Source organism: Talpa occidentalis, unplaced genomic scaffold, assembly GCF_014898055.3.
Source record: "Talpa occidentalis isolate TD23 unplaced genomic scaffold, MPIMG_talOcc4v2.1 talOcc4.6, whole genome shotgun sequence".
NCBI classification, from domain to species: Eukaryota; Metazoa; Chordata; class Mammalia; order Eulipotyphla; family Talpidae; genus Talpa; species Talpa occidentalis.
Window position 1 is genome coordinate 136,190,091 of NW_023604972.1, and position 27,175 is coordinate 136,217,265.

General features: G+C 52.9%; 2 protein-coding genes across 2 annotated transcripts; one reads left to right on the forward strand and one right to left on the reverse strand.

Annotated features, from left to right (window-relative positions):
• Positions 1-1,280: 1,280 nt before the first annotated feature.
• On the reverse strand, positions 1,281-12,136 carry CCT5 (chaperonin containing TCP1 subunit 5). The gene is made up of 11 exons (XM_037529486.2): positions 11,959-12,136; positions 8,709-8,769; positions 8,069-8,233; positions 6,580-6,778; positions 5,667-5,859; positions 5,435-5,584; positions 4,828-4,947; positions 4,029-4,214; positions 3,404-3,541; positions 2,884-3,064; positions 1,281-1,571 (listed from the first exon to the last, which is right to left on the reverse strand). The coding sequence occupies exons 1-11, from the start codon at positions 12,061-12,063 to the stop codon at positions 1,444-1,446; spliced, it is 1,626 nt and encodes a 541-aa protein (XP_037385383.1). The 5' UTR covers positions 12,064-12,136; the 3' UTR covers positions 1,281-1,443.
• A 341-nt stretch (positions 12,137-12,477) lies between these two features.
• ATPSCKMT (ATP synthase c subunit lysine N-methyltransferase) lies at positions 12,478-25,926 on the forward strand. The gene is made up of 5 exons (XM_037529487.2): positions 12,478-12,501; positions 14,836-15,125; positions 16,552-16,689; positions 18,807-18,857; positions 24,863-25,926. Exons 1-5 carry the CDS (start codon positions 12,489-12,491, stop codon positions 25,067-25,069), a joined length of 699 nt encoding a protein of 232 aa, XP_037385384.1. The 5' UTR covers positions 12,478-12,488; the 3' UTR covers positions 25,070-25,926.
• The last annotated feature ends 1,249 nt before the right edge of the window (positions 25,927-27,175 follow it).

Sequence of the window (27,175 nt, forward strand, 5' to 3'; positions counted from 1 at the left end):
TGCGCGGCCGGGACTGACAGGAGCTGGATGTGTGGGGTGGGCAGCCGGGGCCGGGAAGCCTGTGTCTCCCTGAAGACTTGCGAGCCACGCGTTCCGGGAAGCAGGGTGTTTGAGGGGCCGCCTCCTCTCTGGCTGGACGTCTGTCCACCACGCACCGGCTGTGAATGCCACTGCTGTAAGCAGGTCTGTCTGACCGGGTTCTAGACCCAGAGTCTGTGCCCTGATGCCCCGCCAGGAGGCGGGCTGCTCCCACCCGCGGGAGGATGGAATGCACCCCAGGAACACACTCAGGTTTCCACTTCCAACACTGAGCCGTGTTCCAGAAACACTGAAATGAAGACCATTGGCACTTACTCCACTCTCCACTTCAGTGAACCCGCCAGAGCACTAACGTAGAGACAATGACCGACGGTCAGCACCGGCCAGTGCCTGTGTTCTCCTGAGAAGGTAACCCTGTGACATCACCCAGGCCAAATGAGACAACTGGCATATCCTCATTCTCGAGTCCCATCCGTAAATCCTCCCTTGGGTGGCAGTGACCTTAGTCACCTTTTCCCAACATTCCTCCACAAAATCCAGACACCTAGACGCAAGCAGACGCTGGACGCAACCCAGCATCGGGGATTAGAAGCCTGGAGTCAGGCATCTGGTCTGCCCCAGCTGCTGCTTCACGCTGGGATGCAGGCCGGGGACCACCTACCTAAGGCATGAGAAGAGCACCTCCCCGGTGTCTGGAAGGGCTGGCTCCCCCCACCCATGGCGACTGTGAGCCGTCTCCTCCTGCTCAGTCCGTCTCCTCCTGCTCAGTCCGTTTCCTCGCTTTCCACGCTCACCCTCCTTGCTTTGCCCCTCGGAGCGGAGAACACCCTCCCAAGTGGCTGCAGGTGGCACGCGACACCAGCTGGCTGTGTTCAGGGTGGGCCAGGGCCAGAAACAGCAAAGCGGACCCTGCAGAGCGGCTGCCGGGAACTGCAGAAACCGCCTAGGTCTCCCGCCTGTAACCTGGCAGGTATTGAGGGCCCCCCAGTCGCCTGGTGGGGACGCACCGCCGCAGGGAGCCCTACAACCGAAGGGTCCTCCATTTGATGGTACAGCATTGAAAGGCGTTTTGTAAGATGTTTTAAGCTGTCTTAAATTTTTTAAATCTTTAATGTTTTAAGCTGTCTTAAATTTTAAGCTGTCTTAGGATTTCTACTCAACCTCTCTCCAATTATGGCGTTTGATTATTACAATGAACGGTTCACTAAAACCTGAAGAGCGTCACACAGCCCGGGGGACAGCACCCCCACAATCAGAGGACTTTGAAGCCAGTTACCAAACAGCTTTTTATTACAGCATCTCAAGCGGCTAATGGAGGATGGAACAATAAATAACTGTAGATGTAGCACGGGACACCATCCAATCACAGCAGCAGGTCTTACTACAATTACTCTAGATTCTTCTTTATTCTTCAGATTCTCCAGGCTTACGGATGTCGTCAATCTTCAAAATCATCCTAACCATCTGAGTGGCGAGAGAGATCTGCTGCTTTTTGCCGATCAAGGTTTCTATGACGTGTTGTTGCTTCATATCTGAGAAAGAACAAGTTTATTACCCCAGAGAGCACACACATTTGTACCGGCAACTTTCTCCACCTTCCAGGATCATAGTAAAACTTCAGCTGTGCGGTGACTAGTGCCAGCTGTATCTGTATCTGAAGGACACCTGGAATCTGACCCTGGTCACCGGAGAGCTGGGGTGGGCGGGAGGAGGACCTCTCTTCAACCACCAGTGAAGTGTCAGGAGCCCGCTAGGATCACATCTTTCAAGGACACTTCATACCTCCCAACCCGGCAGCCGACACAGCAATTTAGCAAACCTGCAATCTGTACCTGAAATTACAACTAATTTCAAGAAAGACTTAGAAATGGTAACATTTTAGCATAATCACTCCTTTAAGTTGAAAAAAAAATTTAATTACCTGTCAGAGTGGCTGCTATGAAACCCCCGGGGTGCAAACTGCAGAAGGCCCGACCTACTCTCTTCAGTAAAAGCAGACAAGTCTGCGGTTGGGACTGATCACAGGGCCTCAGACTCGGCCAAATTAGAACAGAAACGACGGGGCTGCCCTTTCAACAAGCCGAGGTGGTACTGCCTTCTCAGCAGATGCTGACGGGGCAGCTCAGTCACGCCACGTTTATAATTATAAACACCCCTGGCCAACAGGCCATGCTAGGAATAAGCAGCTAGAAGCCGACCTCAGAGCTGTTTTACACAACACCCTGAGGCCACTGTGACAGGTGTTTGTGCGAAGAAAAGTGAGTTGGGCCTCCCCGGTAGCGCAGCGGGTTGAGCGCCACGCTGTGAAGCTATCTGCACCCTCTGCAGCGTGGATTCGATTCCTGGCCGGCCAAGGAGCAACCCACATGGCGCGGCAGACCTCTCCTGTTTCGCCCGCTGCTCCCCTCAGCAGTACACTTTGGTCAATCTGCCTGTTCTGTTCCCCGCTCTATTGCTGGTGAATCCTCTCACCCTCCTGAACTCCTGGCTTGTACCCCAGCTCTTGTATAAATAAGTAAAATCTTAAAAATATAAAATCTAACAGCAATCAAATACAGTTTTCTTAAAAAAAAAAAAAAAAAAATTGACCGGGGAATTATTTTTTAAAACCAGAGACTGAACGTCACCTTTGGTGTAAGCACACTAGCTTGTCACAGAAGTGAACTCCAGCTGTCTAAGCTGCTCCGGAGGCGAGATGATCGAACACTCAAGTTCAGGACCCAAATACCCAGCGTGTGAAGCATCTCGAAGACCCCACCTGGCCAGCATGCCCCACCGGCCTCCCACCCAGGACGCGGGGACCCGGCGTGAACCAGCCCAGCCCGCATGACGGTGGCCGCTCACCGTTTGTGCCCTTGTGCAAACAGTCAATCCCAAGAGCAGGGTTCGCCTCCTTCACTTGTCTGGCTCGGACTTCGGTCATGGTCTGGATGGGGTTCATGCCACTGTTTTCCGAGAGGGCCATGGGGATGACCTCCAGAGCGTCGGCGAAGGCGCGCATGGCGTACTGCTCCAGGGTGGGGCACTGCGGGCACAGGCGTTGGGTGAGTGGGGGCGGGAAAACCAGCGGAGATGCCGACACTTCAATCACATACTCTGAAAGACTCAAGAATTCTAAGACTGGGCTGCCCTGACTACTCTGAATCCACCACAACATAAAGTCACCCACGAGTGAGGACGAAGCCACACACGAAAGCAGTCAGACAACGTGCTCTTACTGCTCTTAGGGTGGACTTTGAATTTCAAATCTCGTTCAAAGACCAGAGAGCTCACCCACCACAGTCAAGGCTCAGGGCCAGTGTCCGATGACCAGCATCCGACCCCGGGGTACAGGGAGGCACGCTCAGGCCGTGCAGCTACTCACCTTGTCTGCTGCTTGGCTCACGGCCAGCGCGCAGGCGATCTCCGCAGCGCCTCCGCCGTACACCACGCGGTTGTCCCGGATGAGGTTCCGGATGACGCACAGCGCGTCATGAAGGGATCGTTTTGCCTCCTCGATGATCTAGGGACACAGATTTGCCTATATCAACATGGCTGTGATCTCTGTACCCATCCTGCTGCCTGGCACCTCTGGTTTAATCTAAGTGCTCATTGGGCACTGGCTGGCCCCACCGTTCACCCCATCCTGGTTACAAGCAAGTGCAGGCTGGAGGTTACATTCTGCCATCACCCGCCCTCTTTCCTCCCGACAACATAGTTTAAACAAACCAGCCAAATAACCGAACAGGCAGCCCGGGGTTTGTTGCAGGACGCCACCATGTGAAGGCGGCCAACAAACTGACAAGAAAGCCCCTGGGAGTGCTGTGCAGGGGCACTGACACCCGGGGGTGGAGGCCAGCACGGCTGTTCCCCACGCCCCCATTTCCACCCCTGGGACTGACAGTGGCCGTGACCTTTAGCATCTCACATTGTATGCTGCTGCGTCTCTGATAAGTGTTTTGGGGAAGGGCAAACTGGAATCGGGGGAGCACATCCCACGGAACGCTCACCATCTTATTTCCTCCTCGGATGAAAATGGTCACAGCCCTGGAGTTCTTGCACTGCTCGATGACCAGCATCTTGTCCTTGGTCGTCCCAAATGAGATCTCTTTCACAAGCCCAGCAAAGCCCAGTTTCTCAGCGGTCAGCTCTGAGAACCGTGGGACAATGCGCCCCCCAGTCGCAATGGCGATCAACTGGTCGTGGCAGACGATGAAGGAGAAGAAAGGAGAGAATAAGCCCAGGGACAGCCAATCTTCAAAATCAGACCACCAACTTGCTCTATGACCCTATCCACCCCTGCTGCCCCCCTCTGGCCGAAATATTGTGGAGTCTTGCTGAAAGCAAGAGGTTCTGAAGAGCCGGCGTCCTGCTGCACAGCTCCCCATCTCTCGACCTTGTCTCGCCAACTGTGCTCTGCGATCACAGAGCTCTGCAGCTGCCCTGCTGTAAACCTGGCTGCGGGGAGGACCAAAGGCCGGGGTGTCTGCAGTGCAGACCATGGCTGGGAGGCTGTTAGCGATGGGCTGACACAGAAGGGGCAGATGGGCCTTCCTGCCTCCGAGAGCCAACGAGGCCCTGTGAGGTGACACGTGGAAACACCCCAACGCGCTGTGGGAGCACGAAAACACAGCACAGACTATGACAAGAGGGGCCCTAGCACCCTCCCTCTCTCAGCTCCTCCTCCCCCTTCACAAGGCTGAGCGGGACGTGGCTATTAAGGCTGCACACCCAAGAAACCCCCAAATCCACAACTTCATCGTAAGCTCAACCCCTAGTTCATAAGCCTTTCCCCAAGGAGCTCCCTACCTCGATTTCAGGTCCTCCCACCCAACGAACCGCAGGCAAGTTATTCTGAAGAAGTAAATGATTTGCTTCGTCATCAAAGCCCCACTGGCAAATAGCAAGGTTGGCGCCAGTTTCTTTAATCTGGGAAAAGACAGACCACAACTGTGTTAACATGAAGGAAGACTCCTTAACAGGCTCACATTTGAAAACAGGCTGGAAAAGGGTGAGATGCACAGTGGGGGGTGCGAGGGGGAAACATCAGAAGAAAAAGTGGACTGGAAAGGAAGCAGGTGGACTCTGTCAGCCCAAGTTCTGCATGATAAACATCACAGAAATCGCCTCCTTTGTCAAACTGTGCTTGAAAAGTTAGTTAATTCACGCTGAAGTAAAACCAAACATCCGTAACACCCTCGCCCCGGAAACCAGCGAACTGTCACTAGTACCAGGAGGCAGTGGCACTCACACCAGCCTGACGCAGTCTCGTGACACGCATTTCCTACCAGCCTCCGCCGGTGTGGCCTGTCCTTGGGAACGAAGACTGAAGCAGAGGTGAGTCACCCCCCCCCATGGCCCCGCCAGAGCACCCAGAGCACCCACCCCGTGCGTTTGGCCAAGAACCAGGGCGCACCTGCTGAACCATCTCTTCGAATTTCTCCTTTTCGTATTTCTGAAGGGCTTTATAATCTTCTACAGAAGTCACGTCTAGCTTATGCTTTGTCTTTGGTTTCGGTGGCTCAAACGGGCACGTGAGAATGGCAATCTTTGCGTTTTCCACTTGCTGCCAGGAAAGAGAGAAAAGCTGGAGCCGGTGGATTTAACAGTCAAGAAACAGCGTAGCCCCGTGAAAGGTGACAACTTACTTTCGGCATCTGCGGGTGACTGAAGTCCTTGTCCACGATCACGCCCTTAATGAGCTTCGTGTCCTCCAACCTCCCGCCCACTTTGCCTTCCACCTTGATGAGCTCGAAGTCGACATCTCGCCGCTGCATGTCGGCGACCGTGAGGACCGCGTTCACGGCGATCTCGGCCATTTGCCGGTGACAGCTGTTAACCCTGAAGAAAACCAAAACATTCCTTCATGTCCACTGAAAACAGTCGCGACAAGAGCAGAAAAGGAGATGGAAAACGGCAACTCTGGCACTCGGCACCACAGTGTCACCCAGTGACGTCTTATAAAACGCAGGGTGCTCGGTCTCGTTCGACCTGCACTTGCAGGCTCTGAGGCAGGGAGTCCCGTCCTCACCTGGGCGCCCGGGACCCCAAAGGGAAACATAACTAGGATGGCAGAAAAAAAATCACATCTCTATTTTCACCAATGAACCGAAATGTACTATCTCCCTGCACTACAGACGTGGCCAAGCGAGCCCCGAGTGGGACACCACACACGTAGAGCCTGCTCCTCTTCAGGACTGCAGCGCGGCCGTCACCGGACCTTGAGGGCTCCGAGCCTGCAGAGGGGGATGCTGCCTTTTGGGAAAACTCGCAAACCTGAATAGACTGCTTAAACTCAGTGTTCACTCAGGAAAAACCACAAGGGAAAGCTAGTACTTGAATATAGTGCCTGAATGCCTAAAACTTTCTGTCATCTGGAAAAGATAACTGTGGAACTGAAATCGTCATCCTCCTAAGCAGGTGACTGAGTGTCCTGCTTCAGGGTAAATGCACGTGGCCATTTCCAGGGACCGGAGCTTCTCCCGCAGTGAAGACCCACACACGCTCGGCACCCAGGAAGCCCCGAGAGAGCAGGGCCAACCCACAGAGCAGCAGACATACACTTTGGAGCCCAGCGTGGTCTTGGCAGTCTGAATCAGGGGTTCGATGTCCGTCACGTCGACGTAGACGCTGTCGCTGATCTTGTCCAGGTGCTCGATGGCGATGCGGGCAGCCTGCTCGTAGCCGTCGGCGATGCGGATGGGGTGGATGCCGCGGTCCAGCAGCTGCTCGGCTTCCTCCAGGAGGGCGCCGGCCAGCACTGCAGGAGAGAGGGCGCATAGTCGGTGCAGGACACACAAGACCGTATTTGTAGTGAAATCAGAACTAGATGCTATTTTGGAAACAGAAGCTTCCAGAGTTAAGCTGGGAGTATCTCAGGGGTGAGGCCACCTAATCAATTTTTAAAAAGGGAGCCTCCTGTTTGTTTCCAGCAAAGGTCTAATAGGTCTAGACTCTGAGTGGTGCAGAGACTGTTAACCAAGGACATGATGGAGGAGGGAAACGTCATGCTTCTGGGCCAGGGACTTTTTAGTGAAACTCGTGCTGGTGACAAAGGACCAAATGTTTATTCTAGTGCCAGAGATGAGGCGCTTTGCTTGTTTTCATTTGGCTGCACCCCAAGTACATCCAGATAGCGCTCAGCGATATCTGTTTTTTTTTTTTTTTTTTATATAGAGGCATGTTTTCTTTCTTTTCTTTATTTGTTTGTTTTTTTGTCTATACATGCACTGGGTACAGTCAGAAGCGCGGGAGGGTGAGAGAATTCACCAGAGCCAGAGCGGGGAGCAGAGCAGGCAGAAGGACCGAAGTACACTGCTGAGGGGAGCAGCGGGCGGCAGGAGAGGTCTGCGCGCCATGTGGGACCCTCCTCCGGTGGCTGGGGAGCAGCCGGGGATCGAACCGGCGCCGCAGAGGCGGCGGGCAGCTTCACAACCCAGCACTCAACCGCTGCGCCACCGGGGAGGCCATCATACTTGATCATTCTTTAATCTCCCCCAACTTTTCAGATATTCCAGACCTTCAGAAACGATGCCGGAACAGTAAAATGAACCCTAGCTTACTAATGACGGCCACTTGGCCACACTGGCTTTCTCTGCACACAGAACTTTGTGCTTAGCAATTTGAGAGTGTGTCCCAGGAACCGCGATGGGTCACCCCCGAAGAGCTCAGCACACAGCCCTAAGCGCAGGTGCGTTATCCTATCTCAGTGTGCAAGAACTGACACCCTCAGGAATGCCACACTGAGAGGACACTAGTTTGGAAGACACAGCCCCCAGCCCCTCGACTCAAACATCCTTTCAGCTTTAAAAACCAAACACCCGGCACCCGATCAGGTGCCAGAGGTCACAGCTAGCGCCCTGTCTCTTTGGCTCCTTTTACCAGAAGAGCTTAACCAGCCCCTCGTTCCATCGCTGAGCCTGGGGGATGGGGGTGCTGGCCTGGCAATGTGCCTTCACCCGTCTCCTGAGAGCAGGTTCTGAGTGAGCGGGCTCAGCAGGGACTGCCTGTAACAGCTCTTCAACAAGAAGGATCTCCCGCCTTTTCTCACCAACGACTCCTGTGGTTCCATCTCCAATTTCGTCATCCTGTGACTTGGACAGTTCGACCATCAGCTTGGCAATCTGATGATCGACGTCCATCATGCTTAGAATGGTGGCGCCGTCGTTGGTCACAGTCACGTCGCCATCCTTATCCACCATCATTTTATCAAGCCCTAGGAAGACAGCGATGTTTAGAATGGCTCTGGGTGAAAACACTTAGCAATCCACACCAAGGAATTGGACTTCTTGAGTCGGTTGCTAGCTATGAAACTATAAATAAAAACCTCAAAACAAGTGACTATCTCCAAAATGACATTTTAGATTCACTAACATAAAGCAAGTCCTGGAAACACCTAAAACCAGGGAAATAGCAAAAACGCCACAGAACATCACCATGAAGCTACTGTAATAACAAAAAAGGGTTCACTGTGATCAGGAAAACGCTACTGACACGCGGGGAGGGGATCTGACCTGGAAGCGCACACACTCCGGGACGACAAATATGCTAACAGCCTGGAATTCACTGAGGAGTTTGGCCCCGCCGCGGGAGGAGGCTGCCCTTCCATGTCGCAACCTGCTATAGCGGCTGTACCGACCACTTACAGAATTTAAAAATTTTGTTATAAACAAAGAACGAGAGACTCTTACCGTTTGGTCCGAGAGAAGTCCTCATTGTGTTTGCTACAGCCTTTGCCGCCATGATGTGAGACTACGGGGAACAACGAGAAAGCAAATATTCACGTCACGCACAACTGTAACCGATACGCGCACACAGCTGACGGCGATGAAAATCACCCCGAGGCTGCTGTCTCTGAAAGCCTCTACACTGAGATGCAACAGACAGGCTGAAAAATATGCCCACGTGCTAACATTCACGACCAGTTACGGCACGACTCTTTTTCTGACTTATTCATTCATGCATTCCCGAGACAGCATTTATTCCTAACACCGCGCAAGATTCCGGGTACAGGATCTGTCTTCAGGTCCCAGCACACCCCGCCCCCCACAACCCCGCCCCGTGCTCCCTCTCCTGCCTTGCTCCCTCTCCACCCCCTCCGGCAGCCTCAGTTCTACAGTCAGATTTCCAGGGTTTGCTCCTGGTTTGGCCTTTTATTTCTGACCTTTTTTCCTTCCTCTATAGTCCATACGTAAGTGAAACCACCTGCAGTTTATCTTCCTACTGACTGACTTCGCTCAACACAGTCCCCCATGCTGCACTGTGCAGATACCGAGGCGCGGAAGCGCTGGCTCAAACATCTATTTTCAATGTTTGGAGAAAACGTCATCCACAGGGGCTGGATCATCCACAGGGGCTGGACCGGTCTGCATTCCAGGTGGCAATTCTTATGGAAAAGCAGCAGAACCAGGCACTCTGTTCTCTCCCTGGCTCCTCAGCACGTCCGTCTGGGAGGCAGGCCCTCGCACGCCGGCCAGAGCCAGGAGGCTTGACCAGACCACCGAGCAAGGTGCACACTGGGCGATGAGTCCAGTCACAAGCACACAGCACCTTATAGAGACTCTTCTGGCAGCCGGCACATGACGCGTATGCTGAGGGTCATCCCTGCCTGTCACCTGCCAGCGGCAACAAAACTGAAGGGCACAGAAGCCCGCCGCCATCCTTTCCTTTAGACCCATTTTTCTCCTTCCAAATGTCTTCATCGTTGCCATCACCAACCCAACCCAGGAGGCAAGAACCTATGGAATTCCAGGGACTCCTACTCCACCTCCTATCGCTATCCTTCAGATTCATCCCACCTAGAGCTAACCCAACCATTTTCCTCAAACACTCCACTTATCAGTCCCCAAGAGTTCCCAGTGCCTCAACGCTCAAGTCTAAAACTTCTGCTTTTCCTGAAAGCTCCCTCACAATCTGAGACCTAGACCCCTTCCAGAGGATGGTCGCTGCTTATCCCCCAAACCTGTCTTTCAACCCCCAGAGCGCTGATGGGCAGAAGGGCCTCTAGCCTCCAAAATCCTGACCGCCTTTAAAAGCCATTCGAACGCACACGTTCTGCGTAGTCACCCGTATGGTGGGTAACAGGACACAAAGTTCATCTGGGCTGTGAAAATACCTGTAATCCTTAAAATTCCCACTGCCTTGTCTGTATATTGGAATCCTTACAGGACAATAATCACAGGCAGGCGGTTCTTAATCAGGGATGAATTTTATCCTCCAGGAGACACTTCTGGTAGTTACTATCGGGGAGAGGCTGAGACTGGCATGGAGGCTGTATCTCTGATGGGTTGACTTGAAGGGGACATGTCTACATGAACACAATTTGGATCGTCTGACTCAGTTTGTCCAACCAGCTGTCTACTGGCTGGTGCTGACTGTCAGGGAACGGTCTACCCATGGACAAAACGACAAACATCCTAGACAGCAAGGCTCCCACAAGACACTGGCCTGGCCCTCAATATTACTAGTGCCATGGCTGAGACCCTTTCCCAGACCACTTGCCACACAGAGGTGGGCTTGACTCACACCCACTTCTTTATTAGCGATGTGAGTATAGGCGACTACTTAAGTGCTCTGGGGCCCGGTTTTCAATTCCATAAAAGTCGCTAAACTAACACCTATCTCAGGGGTTGAAGCCTGCCCGACATAATGCTGTTGAGCAGTAAACACAGGAGCTGCTGCAAAATAACCTCTAGTGTCCACACTGTTATGCTGGGTGGGGGTACTGGCCGGTCCTGTAGCTGAAAAATGAAACCGAATTTGCAAGACAGGCCAGCCCTGAATTTATGGCTTCTCATTTCTGTCTCCAGCGTGCAGAGGCATTAGATCATGACCCTCTGCGGAGGAGGTTCAAGTAGAAAGGAGAGTCCATGAAGAACGGCCTGTTTTAGTTTCAGCAACTCCCCCTGATCGATACTAAGCTAGTCAGGAGACCTCAGGCTCAGGCACAGTCTGTGCACTTCAAACCCTAAAGAAGTCGGCGGCCTCTCGAAGCCCCCCCTTCCCGCCCACCCTGCCAGTGCTTCTGCGAGCCCACCACCCTCCTCGCCGCACGCCCAGGCCCTCAGCCCATCCCAAACACCGAGGCCGAGGACGGCAGGTTTTCTCGGTGATTCAAAGCCCCCCACGGATCCTCCTTCCCGCCGGCAGCCCTGATCCCAGGCCCCCGGCAGGGCCACCTTTGGGGGCCGCCGGAGCGCAGCCCGCGCCCCACGCAGCCCAGGGGCTCTGCGCCCGGCAACCTGCCCCGCCCTGCGCCAGCGCTTCCCTCTGCCGGCCCGGAGCAGGGCTCATCCCCCTTCCAGGCCGTCTCCACCGAACCCCGGAGCATGCTGCGGCTGCCACCCCCCCCCCAACGGGAGACTCCACGCACCCTGCGGTGCGCGCTCTGCCCCGGCGACAGTGGCCTCTTCCTCGGGGACGGCGTCCCGCGCCCGCGCGCCGACAGGCGGACAGGAAAACACGCGGCAAGCGACCGAGCCTTTCAGCCTTGACAAAGAGGCGCCCCCTTTCCGTTAGGGCGCTCGCAGGTACCCTAAGGGGAGGCCAGAAGTGACCCCACGATGCCTTCGCTGCCTCCCACACGGGGACGCCCCACGGAGCGGCCCCCGGGCGGGGTCAAGGCGGGGCGCCCCACGGAGAGGCCCCCAGGAGTGGGGGTCACGGCGGGGCGCCCCACGGAGCGGCTCCCGGGCGGGGACACGGGGGGGGCAGCGCCCACCCCCGGGACGGCCCTGCGGCCCCACCCGCGCCCCCAGGCCGGGGCCAAAGGCTACTCCGCCACCCTCTCCTGCCCTGAGGGATCGGGGTGCGGGCGCGAGGGGAGGGGACCCCGCGGCCTGCCGCCCCGGAGCACATGGCGGAGCCGCTCCCCCTACACTGCGCAGGCGCAGAGCCCCCGGGCCCGCCGCCTCCCCGCCGCCCGCGCGGGGCCCCCCGCACCTTGAGGGCCTCGAGTCCCATAAGACGGGACTTGCGGTCCTGGTCCTTGATGATGAGGAAAGGACGCCCATACTCGTCGAAGGCGAGAGTGCCCACGGACGCCATGGCGCTGCCGCGGAGCTCCGTTCCCAGCCGGCGGAGCCCACCCCGGAAGCCGGCGCGCCACTTCCCCCCGCGGGCGGGCGCGGCGCTCGCGCAGGCGCAGAGCAGGCCGCGGGGACTTGTTTCGCAGCCGGGACTAGTTTAACGCCGGGACAGCACCTTCTGGAACCGGCCGCCCTCGGAAACTTCCATCTTTCAGAAAGTTGTGGGGGGAGTTCAAAGAGGCGGAGCGAACTTTTAGAAGCCACACACATGTGTAGCTCGAATGCGGTCATGTCGTTAAGCTACAGAGTGAGGCCAGCTGGGGAGCGGGCGCCGCGAGGAATTCCCTCGCTCAGAGCATGTTTTCTCTCTCCTCCCGCCCCGGCTCCCCGAGATGGTAGAGTCCACTTCCGGATTTCCCCCCCCCCCCACTCCCAAATCTCGCGATGGCGGGAGGAGGTGAGCGGCGGCCGCGGCGGCGTGGGCAGCGTGGGCGCGGCGCGGGGACGCGCGTGGTCCTGGGGGCGCCTGTGCCCGGCCGGCGGGGGTGTGGGGGCGCCGGCGGCCGCCCGTGCTCTGGGGTGCGGGGGGCTTGTGAGCCCGCGGGCACGGCCGTGTCCTCTGAGCGCCCCTCGCCTGGCCCAGTCCTCAGACTTGCCGTCCGCTCGGCTCTGGTCACGGCTCCGAGCACATCCGGGAGCCGGAGCTGGGGAGACAGACTGACCGGGGGGCTCGGGCTGGGGGTTTGGGGCGGCGGCCCCAGGATAAGGGGCTTGTCTGGAGGCGACGCGGGGCGCACGCGCCTCCGGGGACGCCCCGGCACCAGGCCTTGACGCGCCCAGCAGGTCACGGCGACGCCCCCCCCGCCCCCCCAGTCCCTGCACCCCACTTCTGCAGGGCGAGCCGCCACACGGCGTTGTCACTCTCAGGCCTGCGCCGGGGCTTTCTGCGCCCTCCCTTCAGCTGCCCAGCGCCCTAAAGGGTCGTGTTGCGTCTGGGTCGGGCCTTGGTGAGGACGAGCCAGGGTAACTCACACCCCGGGTGGGCGCTGAGCCTCCAGACTGCGGCCCTCGGGGTCGCTTGGCCCGTGACAGATGCGGGACGTGGAAGTACACGCAGCACGAGTTCGATTCCTGGCCGGCCAGGGAGCTACCCACACGGCGCGGCAGACCTCTCCTGCCTCGCCCGCTGCTCCCTCAGCAGTGGATTTCAGTCAGTCTCCTGTCCTGCTCCCCGCTCTGTCTTGGGGAGTCCTCTCACCCCACGCACCTCTGGCCTGCACCCCAGCTCTTGTATGCATAAATAAATAAATCTTTAAAGCAAAAGTACACTCGGACTACAGGGGTCTTGGAAGCCCCTCCCACCAGGCTGGAAAGTGCCTGGAAGCGTGTTGAAGTCCCTTGACTTCAACCCATCACACACCAACCGTCCTAAACTTCCTGCAGTCGGATTTTGTGGTGGAGGTGTGTTCTCACTTGGTTTTCCACCTCGAAGCCACTCTTAAGTCACTTTAGTGACCTCACGAGTCAAGAAGAACTACCCTCCTCCCTCCATTGGAGGCGCCGTGGGTGGTCACATGCTGTGGAGAGTTGCTCATGGCTGGGGACCCCCCTGTGTTCAAGTTGAGCCGCCTCAAAGTAGAACAGGTGACCACGTTCAGTGTAGGTGGGCAGAATAATGACCCCCCAGTATGTGCACATCCTGGTGCCCAGAATCTGTGAATAATTGATGGGAGACTGCAGACACGGTCAAGGCAAGGACTCAGCTGGGAGTGTCATCCTTGTCCCTGTGGCCCCGTGTAATCAATCACCCTGTCTGAAATAGGGTAATAATTAGATATAGTCAAGCTTGCTTGTTTATGAGATTTTGTTCTGAACCATGAGAACAGACTGCACGGTCAGCGCTTGAAGGAATGGATGCTGAATTCGTAAGAATCCAGATAGGCTGGAAGACATAGTTTTCCAAGATGACTTCCAGAAACAAAAATCAATGTGTTGGAAAGAAAAGATTTCAGTCTTCCATTAGTGTTGAATCATTTTCTCTGAGTCGCTTTAATTTAGTGACTGGAATCTACAACTCATTGTGGAATCATACGTTGGCCATTAAGACTGTATTCAACTACATCATTTTTTTTTTTTTTAAAGATTTATGTATTTATTTATACAAGCACTGGGTACAGTCAGAAGCGCGGGAGGGTGAGAGAATTCACCAGAGCCAGAGCGGAGAACAGAACAGGCAGAAGGACTGAAGGACACTGCTGAGGGGAGCAGCGGGCGGCAGGAGAGGTCTGCGCGCCATGTGGGACCCTCGCCGGTGGCTGGGGTTGGAACCAGTGCTGCAGAGGCTGCGGGCAGCTTCGCAGCCCAGTGCTCAACTGCTGTACCACCAGGGGAGGCCCTACATGATTCTTTTAAAAAAGCATGATTTTATTTGTAAGAATTGTAGGGGCTCCCTAGAGGCACAGGGGTTAAAGTCTCAGCGCTATGCAGCTATCACCAGCCACTGCAGTGTGAGTTCGATCCCCAGCCAGGGAGCTGACCCACATGGCACAGCAGACCTCTCCTGACTCCCCGCTCCTCCCCTCAGCAGTGTATTTCAGTAGATCTGCCTGTTCCGCTCCCCACTCTGTCTCTGGTGAATCCTCTCACCCCCTGCACCTCTGGTCCACACCCCAGTTCTTGTGTGCATAAATAAATAAATCTTAAAAAAAAAAAAGAATTGTAGGGAGAAAAACAGAACCTGAGATTTCTGGTTTGCTGGCACCTATGTATTTTCTGCTTGCTCTCAATCCAGGTGCATCCACAGAAGCACTGAAAGAAGAAAGTGGGTCACCACCTGCCCGGCCCGCACCTCTGGGAGTCAGTGGCCCTAAGAAGAGCCAATGGGGCTTCTTAATCACCGGGGTTGTTGGCGGTACACTGGTGGCCGTGTATGCTGTGGCCACACCATTTATAGCACCAGCCCTCCGCAAAGTTTGTTTGCCTTTTGTGCCTGCAACAACCAAGCAGATCGAGAATGTCGTGAAGATGTTGCAGTGCAGGAAAGGCTCGCTGGTGGACATCGGCAGCGGCGATGGGCGTGTTGTGAGTTTTGCTAAAGACATTTGAATAAAGTTTGGAACTAGAATTGTTAAAATCGCTGTGGAGCTTTGCTCAAGACTGGCTATATATGACAACATAATGAAGTAGTTTAATTTTGTGTGTGCTTGGCCAGACTAGCAAACCCTCCGACATGAATTTGGAATTGATTTTTCTCTAATTTTTTCTTAATGCAGTACTTTGTAGATATCCCAGGTAAGAAGGAACAGTTAATTGGTGATGATGAAACTGTCCATTGAAAAACTTGCACCAACAGAGTTAGTGTTAGTAGAAGAAATAGGTTAAATCATGGCATTTCATTTCTGCAATATTTCACATTTTTGTACCCATATTGGCACCTGTGCCTTTTTGCATCTATATCTATTTCTGTTTCTACATGTCTATTAATCTCTACCTCGTAATGTTGTTGAGATGGGGAGAGGCAGTGCCTTAGTCCCCACTCATCCAAGATCAGACTGTTGGTGACTTCAACTCACGTTGACCCTGGCTGAAATCCATAAATAAAGACGTAAGGCCATTGACCAGCCAGTGGGTGTTTCAGAGTGTTCTGTGGGGGAGGTGGCACCGTCCTCCGGTGACTGGAATAAGGCTGTGCTGACATGACCTGGAGCCTGTCATGTCAGTGGGACTGGGAGTCATTGGGAACAGGTTAAAAAGTGACCTGCTGTGTTTTAGAGAGATCAGGAGCTGTGTATGTAAGTCAGGAGAAAGTTTTAACATCCATATTTAAATGTCTCACATCGCTGAGTGGTTTCTGAGTGGTTTCTGAGAAGCTGGTTTCCTTCTTAAGGGGTGAGACCATAGTTGCTTGGGAAGTTCCCTTCATTGGGAGACCCCTTCAGGGATGTCCGCTGGAAGCGGGTGGCAAGATAAGATGAGCAGAGAGACCCCAGGCCCAGCCCATCTGCTCAGGAGAGGCCGGAACCTCCTTGACTTTATTTGGGATTCTTCCCGTTTACCTGTTTTCAGTTCTGAATGAACAATCTTAAATACTAAGGAAACATGTCATTTACTGCATTCTCCTCATCGTCATGTTGTTTTTATTAAAGATCACAGCCTGCTCACCACACTTTCTCCCAGGCCGGTTCATTTCGTGGCTTTCTGTCTGACCCACCCGGGGCTGGCCGGTCCAGCCGGCCAGTGACACTGCTGTCCAGAATGAACCCAGCTGTGTGCTCTGATGCTTGGGTGAAGCCTTTGACGAAAACGAGCAGCTGACCTCCCGGGGCTGGCTTTATCTCGTCTGCAAAGCTCAGTGACTTGGAGACACACCTTGAAATATTTTGGACAAAGGAGGTGCTTTTTGGGCGGATGATCTAGGATAAAAGGCCATAAATAGAACGTGTTCACGTCCTTGGGCCATGTAAGATGGTGTTTTCTTCTTGGGAATAAACATGGCCTCTTCCCTCAGGTGATAGCAGCTGCCAAGGAAGGCTTCACGGCGGTGGGCTACGAGCTCAACCCCTGGCTGGTCTGGTTCTCCCGGTACCGCGCGTGGCGAGAGGGTGTGCAGGCCTCGGCCAGGTTTCACATCTCAGATTTGTGGAAGGTACGTGAGGAGTCCTGGAAAACTTTATAATTCATGATAATCATGAGTGAACATTGAAACGTGTATTAAAATAAAAACGGTTAAAACGCACCTGACTGTGAGCACCTTTGAAGTGGGGGGTTTAAACACCCACTCTTGGGGGCAGAAGCGTAGGGTTTGGGGCAGGATAGGTCAGGTGAAGCCCGAAGATTTATTTGCTCAATCGAAACAGTTCTCATTTCCACCTATTTTGAAATGATGAGATTTATCTCATTTGGGAATCTTATAAACTGTGATTTAGGATTCACTTATTAATGTCATTTTAGGTAAATAGCAGACTTTTCAGTGGGTGGGTGTGTGTATTTTGAGAAAAATGGAGAAGGGCGTGAGAGGAGAGAGCCCATCAGCCCAGCTGCCGTGACCCTCTCTGTTCTTCATAAAGTACGTGATGCCTCCAGGTCCACCTTACAGGCTCACCTCGGAGACTCTGCGGTCGGTTCCAGACCCCGCAGTAAATCTAATGTAGTCATAAAGAGAGACACATGAATTTCCTGTTAGCCCGTGCATACAGAAGCTATGTTTACACACTCATAGAGTGTGTAAAAAAAAAGTGTGTGGAAAAAAAAAGCAATGTATGCATCTGAATTAAAATTTTTTTTATTGCAAAAATGGTAACTCATGGAACTTTTGGAAAAACGGTGGCAGTGGGCTGGCTGAACACAAGGTGGTCACAGAACTTCAATCCGTAGGTAGCACGAACTCTGCAAAGCGCAATAAACCCAAAGGCAATAAAACGAGGTGTGCCTGTCTGCTAAAGAACGGCCTGTGATTCTGTCTCAGGAATCCTCCATAAATGCCTTTCCTTAAATAAGAACTTACACCGTAACGTTGTCATCAGTAGCTCGTAAACACTCACTTGAGTTTTGCAGCATTGTTTTTTTATATCATATGTGCATAAACGATCTCTCTCCAGAGTAAATAAGACTTTTATTGGGCAATAAGAATTTTGACTGGCAAAGCACTTCCCCAGTTTCTTCAACTAAAGACCGTTTCATTGCATTTTTTACTTAGTACTTTAGAGAAGAGGAGGGGCTAGAATGTTAAGGTTATCTCCACATAAACACAAGGTGTCCCTGGCCTCCTGGCACTTGGTGAGCGGTGGAGTTGAGCAGGGACGTGTGCAGCAGGGGCCAGGTGGCCCAGTGTCACCTGGCTCGGCCACCACCTGGTCAGTCCCTGGCCTTTCTGACAGATGACCGTGACTGGGGAGATGGGGAGGCGGTGGGGTCCTGCGTGGAGTTGCCCTGGGACGGGGTCCTCACTGGGCAGCATTTGGAAAACCAATGCATTGAATTAGCAGGAGTGGAAGGTGTGAGCTGATCACCTCTTCCTGATGAAACAGCAAAGGGCGTGTCTTTGTGAAAACCCGCTATTTGAGGAGATGGAAAATTGCTACTCGTTTTGAAACAAAAGTTAAGCTTAATGTTTGGCTTTTAAAAATCAATGTCTGAGGGCCTCCCTGGCGGCACAGGGGTAAAAGTCTCAGTGCTATCAAGCTATCGCCAGCCACTGCAGCATGAGTTCAATCCCGGCCACAGGCCAAACTGTGGCTACCCACATGGTGCAGCAGACCTCTCCTGACTTGCCTGCTGCTCCCCCCAGCAGTGTATTTCAGTAGATCGGCCTGTTCTGCTCCCCACTCTGTCTCTGGTGAATCCTCTCACTCCCCATACCTCTGGTCTGCACCCCACTTTTTTTTTTTTTTTTTTTTTTTTTTTTTTTTTAAAGATTTATTTATTTATTTATACAAGCACTGAGTACAGTCAGAAGCGCGGGAGGGTGAGAGGATTCACCAGCGCCAGAGCAGGGAGCAGAGCAGGCAGAAGGACCGAAGTACACAGCTGAGGGGAGCAGCGGGTGGCAGGAGAGGTCTGCGCGCCATGTGGGACCCTCCTCCAGTGGCCGGGGAGCAGCCGGGGATCAAACCGGTGCTACAGAGGCTGCGGGCAGCTTCTCAACCCAGCGCTCAACCGCTGCGCCACCGGGGAGGCCCTGCACCCCAGTTTTTGTATGCATAAATAAATCAATCTTTTTTTAAAAAAATTAATGCCCGAACCCCTCTTGCCTGCTTCTCCTAGGTGACTTTTTCTCAGTACTCGAACGTCGTTGTCTTTGGGGTGCCTCAGATGGTGAGTACCGCCAGTGCCCGGCCCTGGGGTGTTGATTCAGGCTCTGCGCAGCCCCCCACAGCAGGTGGCTTCCCAGAGCCCCCAGATGCTGGGCCTCAGCGCATCGGTTTAATCAAGGACATCAGGGCCTTAAACATCGAATGAGGAAAAAATCAATCATAGTTTTTAAACGTCTGCTTCCAATAAAATCCTCAGTTGTCCACCCAAGCCAACAAATTCCAGTCTGAAACCGCTTTATGAGCTCCTGGTGGCTTGGGTCATGTGAGGCTTCCGCTCCTCCTGACATCCAGCCGGAATCCCTGGGGAGGGGCCTTCCCTCCACCGTGCAGGGCGGGTGAGGTCCGCTGGCCTCAGCTGGCCTCTGTTGACTGGCCTCTGCTGGACTTTGTGCAGTCTCGAAAGTGAGGATGCTGCGAAAGTGAAGAGGGTCCTAGTCCAGCATTTGGAAAGATGGCGGGAGCGAGAGGCTGTCGTTGGTTGTTGCTTTGCAGACTGTAGCGGGAACCCCCCCTCATTTTTCAGTCTATAACTGTAGCCTTCATAATCTTGCTGAGATTGGATGTTTGCTGAAAAACTGCTATATACATGACAGAGTGGGTTTTTATTATTTTTTTAATATATTTTTTGCAATGATTTTCTTTTTTAAAGATTTATTTATACAAGCACTGGGGTACAGGCCATAGGCGCGGGAGGGTGAGGGAATCACCAGAGAGAAAGTGGGGAGCAGAACAGGCAGCCTGACTGAAACACACTGCTGAGGGAAAGAGTGGGCGAGACAGGAGAGGTCTGTCGCGCCGTGTGGGAATCTCTCTGGCTGGGCGGGAATCGAACCGGCACCGCAGAGGCCGCAGACAGCTTCACGGCGCTGCGCTCAACCAGCTGTGCCACTGGGGAGGCCCCAGTGACATAATGTTTAATTTAAAAAAAAAAAAAAGGAAATTTGCTTTTTGGTTATTTTCTATTCGCACTTTAATTTTTATATAGGATGTTTCAGCGCTTGCTTGAGAAATTTTTTTAGTGTTAGGACCTTCAGTAAAATGCCATTTTCTTTTCTTTTCAAGTCGATGGAGTAGGAATGCTTTTGTTAGCCATGAAAGTGACAGGATTCTCTATGCTTGCGGTTAATTCTCAGTAAGCCCGAAATTAGGATGAATTCTGGGTGTCTCCACTTTGATTATAGAACCGAGAGGAGGTAGAAGGGCCTGATTGCTGGCCCTTCAAAGGAACTAGCTGGGATCACAGGCTTGCCAGGGAATTTGGTGTTTATTTACCACTTATGCTTGGGCCTTTCTGTGTTTAATTTGAAATATTTTTTCAAGCTGGCGAAACAACAAGAATAATTCTTAGACTCTGTGAGGAATATGCTGGTGGCCCTAGGGGAGGGGAGGGTGGGGAGGGGGCGGGCAGCCCGGGGTGCTGGGAGAGGGGAGGCGGCTGCAGAGGGAGGGCAGGTGGTGGGGCTTGGTGGAGGGTGTGAGGCAGCTGCACACAGGAAGGGGTGAAGTTGTACTCCCCAGATTTTCTAGTTATGCCAATGACTGGCAAATCAAAATTTGAGGGGGAAGAAAAGCATTTGTTTTAATGTTAATTTGAAGTGTTAATTTGATGTTTAATTTGAAATCCATGCCCTGTAAAGACAATAGGGTTGCCGAGCTGTCTGGAGAGGTGGGATAAGCCCAGGATCTGGCGGCCCAGCAGCTCGGGGCCAGCAGGGGGCAGCAGTGGCCTTTGGCGGTGCCTTGTTGGCGGGATCGCTGGGGTCCAGCGCCAGAGCTGCTCAGCTTTTGAGTGTGGTCCCTTTGGGAGCTGTTCACTCAGCAGCGAGAGTCCAGCTATTCTGATGAGCGCTTGTGCTGTTGTTTCTACATCTGAAATAAGGAACGTGTAGCCTTTCCCCATTCCCAAGAAAGAGGACAGCCGGAGCACCTACATTCCTGGGTCAGCGGAGCGGTGTGAGCACAACCGCCTCCCCATGTCACCTTCCAGAGCCCTGGTCCGTGTGGACCGGCACAGCCCACGCAGCACAGACATTGCCTGGCAACCCCAGGACAGAGAGGTCTCGAGGTCCTGGAGGGATGCTTAGGAAGGGAAGGTCAGGTCAGAACTAGACCTGCTGTTACAAGTCCTCATAGGGGGATCACTCTTGAGATCAGGGGTGCTTCCATATGTGTGTCTCATGCCCAGGCTCCTGGACGCCCCTTTGGACCTGCTGGTCCAGTTCTGGGCGGTGTTCCAGAACCGGAGCCGCATTCCGGAACTTGCAGCAGCAGTGTCTGCAGGCGGAGCTGTCTGTGACTGCCGGCTACTCTGGGCTGAGGCTGAGGCCAGGCCCTTGGCTAGGTGTGGCCACCGTGGGGCCCTGACCTCTCACTTCAGAGCTCCGGGAAACGAGGGACCCCACAAAGGACTCAGGAGTAGGGGCCTGGGGAGGAGGGCAGCTGGCGGTGGGGGCAGGAGCAGAGGGGGAGTAGGGCCAAGAGGGGCAAGCTGAGGGGAGGGGTTGGTCACCCTCAAAGCTAACGTCTGGGGAGGCGGGAGGGATGGAGTGACCCGCTGGGGTGGACAGGGCTACTTTGTCTTATGCCTTGGAGCTTGTTTCAACTTCGGTTTAAAGTTTTGAAGAAGTAATTAGAATGTGACGAGTCGCTGTCACTTTGAAACCTGTGATCGTGGAAGCTCTTTGAATTCTATCAGAGCCGGGCGGCTGCCACTTCCCCTGGGGTGGCAGCGAGGCGCGGCCTCGGCGCGTGTTTATGTATAATTCAGTCTGTTAATTTCTCATGATTGCAATAGCGCCTTTCCTTCTTAGGGTTATCTCGGCTTAGCATATGCCAGTCATCTGGAAAGAAGAGAAACGGTGAAAGAGCAGAATAATAGCAATAGGAGCAGAGTTACAATTATCCTTTCTACGCAAAATCACTGGAGGAGACCTCTGATATTTTTGAAAAACACATCGTCTCATTCTTGGCTTATTTAATTTTTCCCTCAAGGAACAAAACTTTCCCTTCCTCCCTCCAACCTCCCTCCCTCTTGCTTCCTCTCACTTTCACGAGCTGCTGGAGAACAGGTATCTTCCACCCTTAATGGGATCTGTTGTTATCTTGCTGTGGAATTGGCTCACTGTAGCCTGGGGTTGTGCAGAGGAGTTTTTCCAAGCACTTTTTAAAGATACAGGTTAGGGATGTGTCTCCACAGAAGCACTATTGATTTGATATTTTGATTGAAAGGGAGTCGTTTCTGCTTGGGTCTTGGTTTCTGAATAGCACTTCCCAGCGGGAGGGCCAGGGATGTTGCAGCTTGGCTGCTCAGGGCCCGAAGGGAAGGCACTGAAGGAAGGTCTGGAGCCGGATGTGTGGCTCAGAGTATGGGAGGGGCTCGTCCTGGGGTGCGTGGGGAGGCTGCCAGCTTGAGGAGGCCAAACTGTGGTCTTCTGAGCTTCCGAATGGACAGGGCAGGCCTGGATTATAATGCGGTGAGGGAAGAATTGTCTGTGCGCTCATGCCCAGGGTGACGGCTAGGCAGATGGAGGAGAGAGGGCAGCTCTTCCCCACAGGAACCATGGGGTTAGCTTTGATCTCTTTGCTGCAGGGATGGAAAGACCTTCCTGGGCCAAGTCATCGGTAGTGCTCCCCGCAGTGGAGGGACCCCAGGCCTGATGAGCGACAGGGTGTGCCCACTGTGCACAGTGCCCCCCCATGACCAACTTGTTAGAAAGGGACAGCAGTAACCGCAGGGTGGAGATGCGAGATACCCCTGTGTCCCAGCCTTAGCATCCCCTTCGAGGTGGGACTCCGGGGCCTCCGCCTGGGGACCCCAGAAGGTCACAGCCCCCTGGCGGGTGTTGCTGAAGATGCTCACGCCAAGTGTCCAGGTGCAGATGCCAGCGAACTGTGGCCTGTCCACTGGAGATCACTGGCCTGTCTGCTCAAAGGGCGCTAAGTGACAAGGAAGGTCGGGAACAGCCAGTAAGGAGAGCAGGGAAACGTCACAACCAAATGCACTGGATTCCGTCTTCATCCCAGGGAGACCATCAAGGACATTATCAGGCCGTTTGACAAAACTAGAATTCCTTGGGCTTTTGAATACTGGAATGTTAAATTTCCTGTATTTCATAAAGGTGCAGGGGTCAGTTCTTAGTAGAAAATGCACTTGTAGAAAATACTTGCTCAGAAAACATGGGCATATCCAAGGCAGAGGGGCATGGCGGGCATCCTGGCCTTGGATGGCTTAGAAAAATGTTCACTGGAGGGAAATTAGGGTCCAGTGATGATGATAGGCTTAAAAATTGGTGAGCCTGGGCCTCCCTGGTGGTGCAGTAGGTGAGCATAGCACTGTGAAACCATCCGCAGCCTCTGCAGCATAGGTTCGATTCCCAGCTGGCCAGGGAGATACCCACATGGCGCGGAAACCTCTCCTGTCTCCCTACTGCTCCCTTCAGCAGTGTATTTCAGTCAGCCTGCCTGTTCTGTTCCCCGCTCTGTCTGGTGAATTCTCTCACCCTCCCGTCCCTCTGGCCTTTACCTGAGCTCTTGTACAAATAAATAAATCTTTAAAAAAAAATTGGCGAGCCTGGCTAAGGGTTAGGAGCGTTCTCTGTTGTATTGCAACTTTCTTGTAAGTTTGAAACGATTTCAAAATAACATATAGAAAGAAGAAAGTGGGGCAGCTGTATTTAGCTAGTGAAGGTAGCAAAATATTTTTAGGACCTGGAGATACATTTTTAAGCAGTTTAAATTTTCTGATGGAATTATAATGTGAATATTTTTAGCAAACAATGAAACTTTCTTCATAGATTGGCATTAAAAGGATACAAAAGTGGTAAGAGAACTGTTCCAATATTTTTAAAAGATTTTATTTATTGGGCCTCCCCGGTGGCGCAGGTGGTTGAGTGCAGCGCTGTGAAGCTGTCCGCAGCCTCTGCAGAGCCTGTTTGATCCTGGCTGGCTGGCGAGGGTCCCACATGGCGTGGTGGACCTCTCCTGTCATGCCCGCTGCTCCCCTCAGCAGTCTATTTTGTCTGTCTGCCTGTTCTGTTCCCTGCTCTGTCTCTGGTGAATCCTCTCACCCTCCTGCACATCTGGTCTGTACCCTGGTTCTTGTATAAATAAATAAATCTTAAAAAAAAAGATTTTATTTATTTATGCATACAAGAATTGGGGTGTAGGCCAGAGGTGCAGGGGTGAGAGGATTCATTGAAGACAGAGTGGGGAGCAGAACAGGTGGATCTACTGAAATACACTGCTGAGGGGAGCAGTGGGCAAGACAGGAGAGGTCTGCTGCGCCAGGTGGGTCAGCTCCCTGGCTGGGGATTGAACTCAGGCTGCAGTGGCTGCGGGTAGCTTGATAGTGCTGAGACTTCAGCCTGTGTGTCACCAGGGAGGCCTGAGAACTATACTTTTTAAAAAGTGATATAGACTATCAAGAAATCATTTTCTGTATATCATGGATATATTTTTTTAAAAGTCTGGCTAATTTCACTGTATTTCAAGGGGGTAAAATGTGCCTATTTTTTCATTGTCTAATTACATCGTATTTCCTTAACACTAGATGTTACTGGTTTAGACAGACCATTGCTATTGATAGGAAAAATCTATGGCTGATTACAAGTATAAGACAATGTCAATAGTAGGATTTCAGAGAATCTAAAATGTGGAAAATATGTGTTAAATGGGTGAGACAGTAGATTGAAATGTTTAGGTTGGTAAATAACTTGAAGTTGCTTCTCGTTTTCATTATCGCCACATGATGGTTTTAGTTAGACAGCCAGAAAGCCGGGAGGCACATCTGCTGAAAAGGGCCTGGTTTATAATTGATCTGAGAAGATGTTCTTGTCACTGTCCTTAGAGTGACTTCTATGGTTCCGTGGGTTACTGGGTAATGCACTTAGGCTCTGGAATCATCATTTTTACAAGGTAATTTTTGCACAGGTGTTTTTAGGGACCGAGATACAGAGGATGGGGGGGGGTCATTTCCCCTTACCAAACAATGACCGTCCTTCCCCACAGATGCCGCAGTTGGCCAAGAAGCTTGAACTTGAACTTGAGGATGGTGCCAGAGTCATCGCTTGCCGGTTCCCGTTTCCGAACTGGGCCCCTGACCAGGTCACGGGTGAGGGCATCGACACCGTGTGGGCCTACGACATGGGGACTCTCAGAGGGAGCAGCCAGGGCCCCCGAGCATCTGCGCCTGGACAGCTGGTCACGCAGATATAAGTGTCGCTGAGAGTGTTTCCCTGAAATGCTGGTGGTCTTTGCTTTTATAGACTCACAGCCGTGTCTTCAGCAAGAGAGTCTTTCTTTGGTACAGATCGAGGAATTATTACTTTCCTTAACTTCTGGAGAAAACAAGCTATGAACAGCCAGTGGATTTAAAGTCCCATTTCAGGGTATATTCCTAAATCTGTGCTGCTTTCATGTGTGTAAGACGTAGCCAGTGAGGGCCGTGTGGACGGACTGGAAGGCGTCAGCAGCTGTTCACGTCGTGGAGACCGTGATGCGGTGCCAGAGATGAGAATTAAACATTGTTAAAGAGGGTGTGTGTCAGCGATGTCGACAGCGTCCTCTGGCTTTATTCAGTCTTAAGGTTTGTCTCTTTTCTGTATTTCATGACAAATATTCTAAAGGACTCACAGAGACATTCATATTTTATAAAATTTATTAGGAATCATTGGTTCCAAAGTTAACTGGCGTCTATTATTGAATCCATGCTGTGAGTCCAAGGGCATGTGCATACATACTTTAACATTTCTGAATTTCTAAAAATCACTTGCTATTGTGGTAACACTGGTTTACAACACTGTACAAGTTCCAGGTGTACAGCTGCACATCTTGACACCTGTATATGCACATCACACCTGCCACCAAAGGTCTGGTTGCCACCCACCGCCATGTACACCAGGCCCCGGTCTTGAGGAGTTTGTTTATTGTTAAAAGATTTTTATTTATTTATGCACACAAGAACTGGGGTGTAGGCTAGGGGTGCAGGAAATGAGAGGATTCACCAGACGCAGAGTGGGGAGCAGAATAGGCGGATCTACTGAAATACACTGTGGAGGGGAACAGCGGGGAGACAGGAGAGGTCTGCTGTGCCAGGTGGGTCAGCTCCCTGGCTGGCTGGGGACTGAACTCATGCTGCAGTGGCTGCCAGGCCTCAGGACCTCAAGATTTTTAAAACAGCTGGAAAGCGTCCTATTGGTGTCCCCTAGGGCTGGATGCCCTCCCTGCAGAGGGCGTTCTCTCTCACTTCACATTGGAGAAACGTACACCTGGAGGGGCTGGCTGCTTAGCGCCACTTCCCTGGCTGCTTAGCGCCACTTCCCTCCCTGCTGCAGCTTCCAGTTTTACCCTCTGAGTTCAAAGCTCTTGCAGGAAAAATCTCCTATGAACCAACAAAGCTTCCCGGCTATTCTGAGTTGGGTCCTCTGTGCACCGGGGCAGGCGCTGTGGAGTGACAGCCAGTGTTGCAGCAAAGTGGACTGTCCTCAGGTGCAAAAACAAGGACAGGTGCTTCCAATTATACAAGGAAGGGCATTCGGGTGCTCACAGGTGCACGTGTGTGTGCTCACCAACACACTCACTCTCCGCCAGAATCTCTGAGTCTATGAATTGAGAGAACTGGTAATAGCTTCCGCGGCTGAGGACGGCGGGAGAGGGCGGGATGAGAGCGGGCGAGAGGGAGGCATCTTGCATTGTGTATTTTAAGATATATTTTGCATTTTTTTACCATACATATGACTTTCCAATGAAAAGTTCATTTTTAAAGTTCTCAAGTGCATATGAGATGCCACTTTTGCGAGCACATCTGGGGAGAGACTACTCAGCGATGTCTCAGCCCCGGCATGTGCTGAGCTGCTGGGATGGTGGCTGTGGCCTCCGGGAGGCCGGCGGGGCTGGGGGGCACCATGGGGCAGAGCGTCAGCCTGCAGAGCGAAGCTGTCGTGGAGACACTGAGCGTGTCCGTGGCTTATCTGGGGTACATGTCAGTCATTGTGATTTTTTCTTATCTCCTGTAATCCCCCTGTTCCCTGATAGGTCTTTATTATGAAACAGAAATAGAGACACAGTGACTTGAGGGATTCAGGTCAGCAGCTTAGAGAACCCAGAGGTTAGAGGCCCTTGAAGACAGGAGGCGCTGGACTGTGTGGAGAGGGGAGATCAGGGCTGTGGACGCGCCCTCCGGCTGTCCTGCACCAGGCTGCCTGAGTTCTCACCTACCTTGGTTGAAAGAAATAACCACAAGCCTTGGATGAGATGGAGCTCTGAGATGGGCTCCCTGCCCCCATTCCAGAACCCCCAAGCCCTACCTGTTTAGCTCTACTG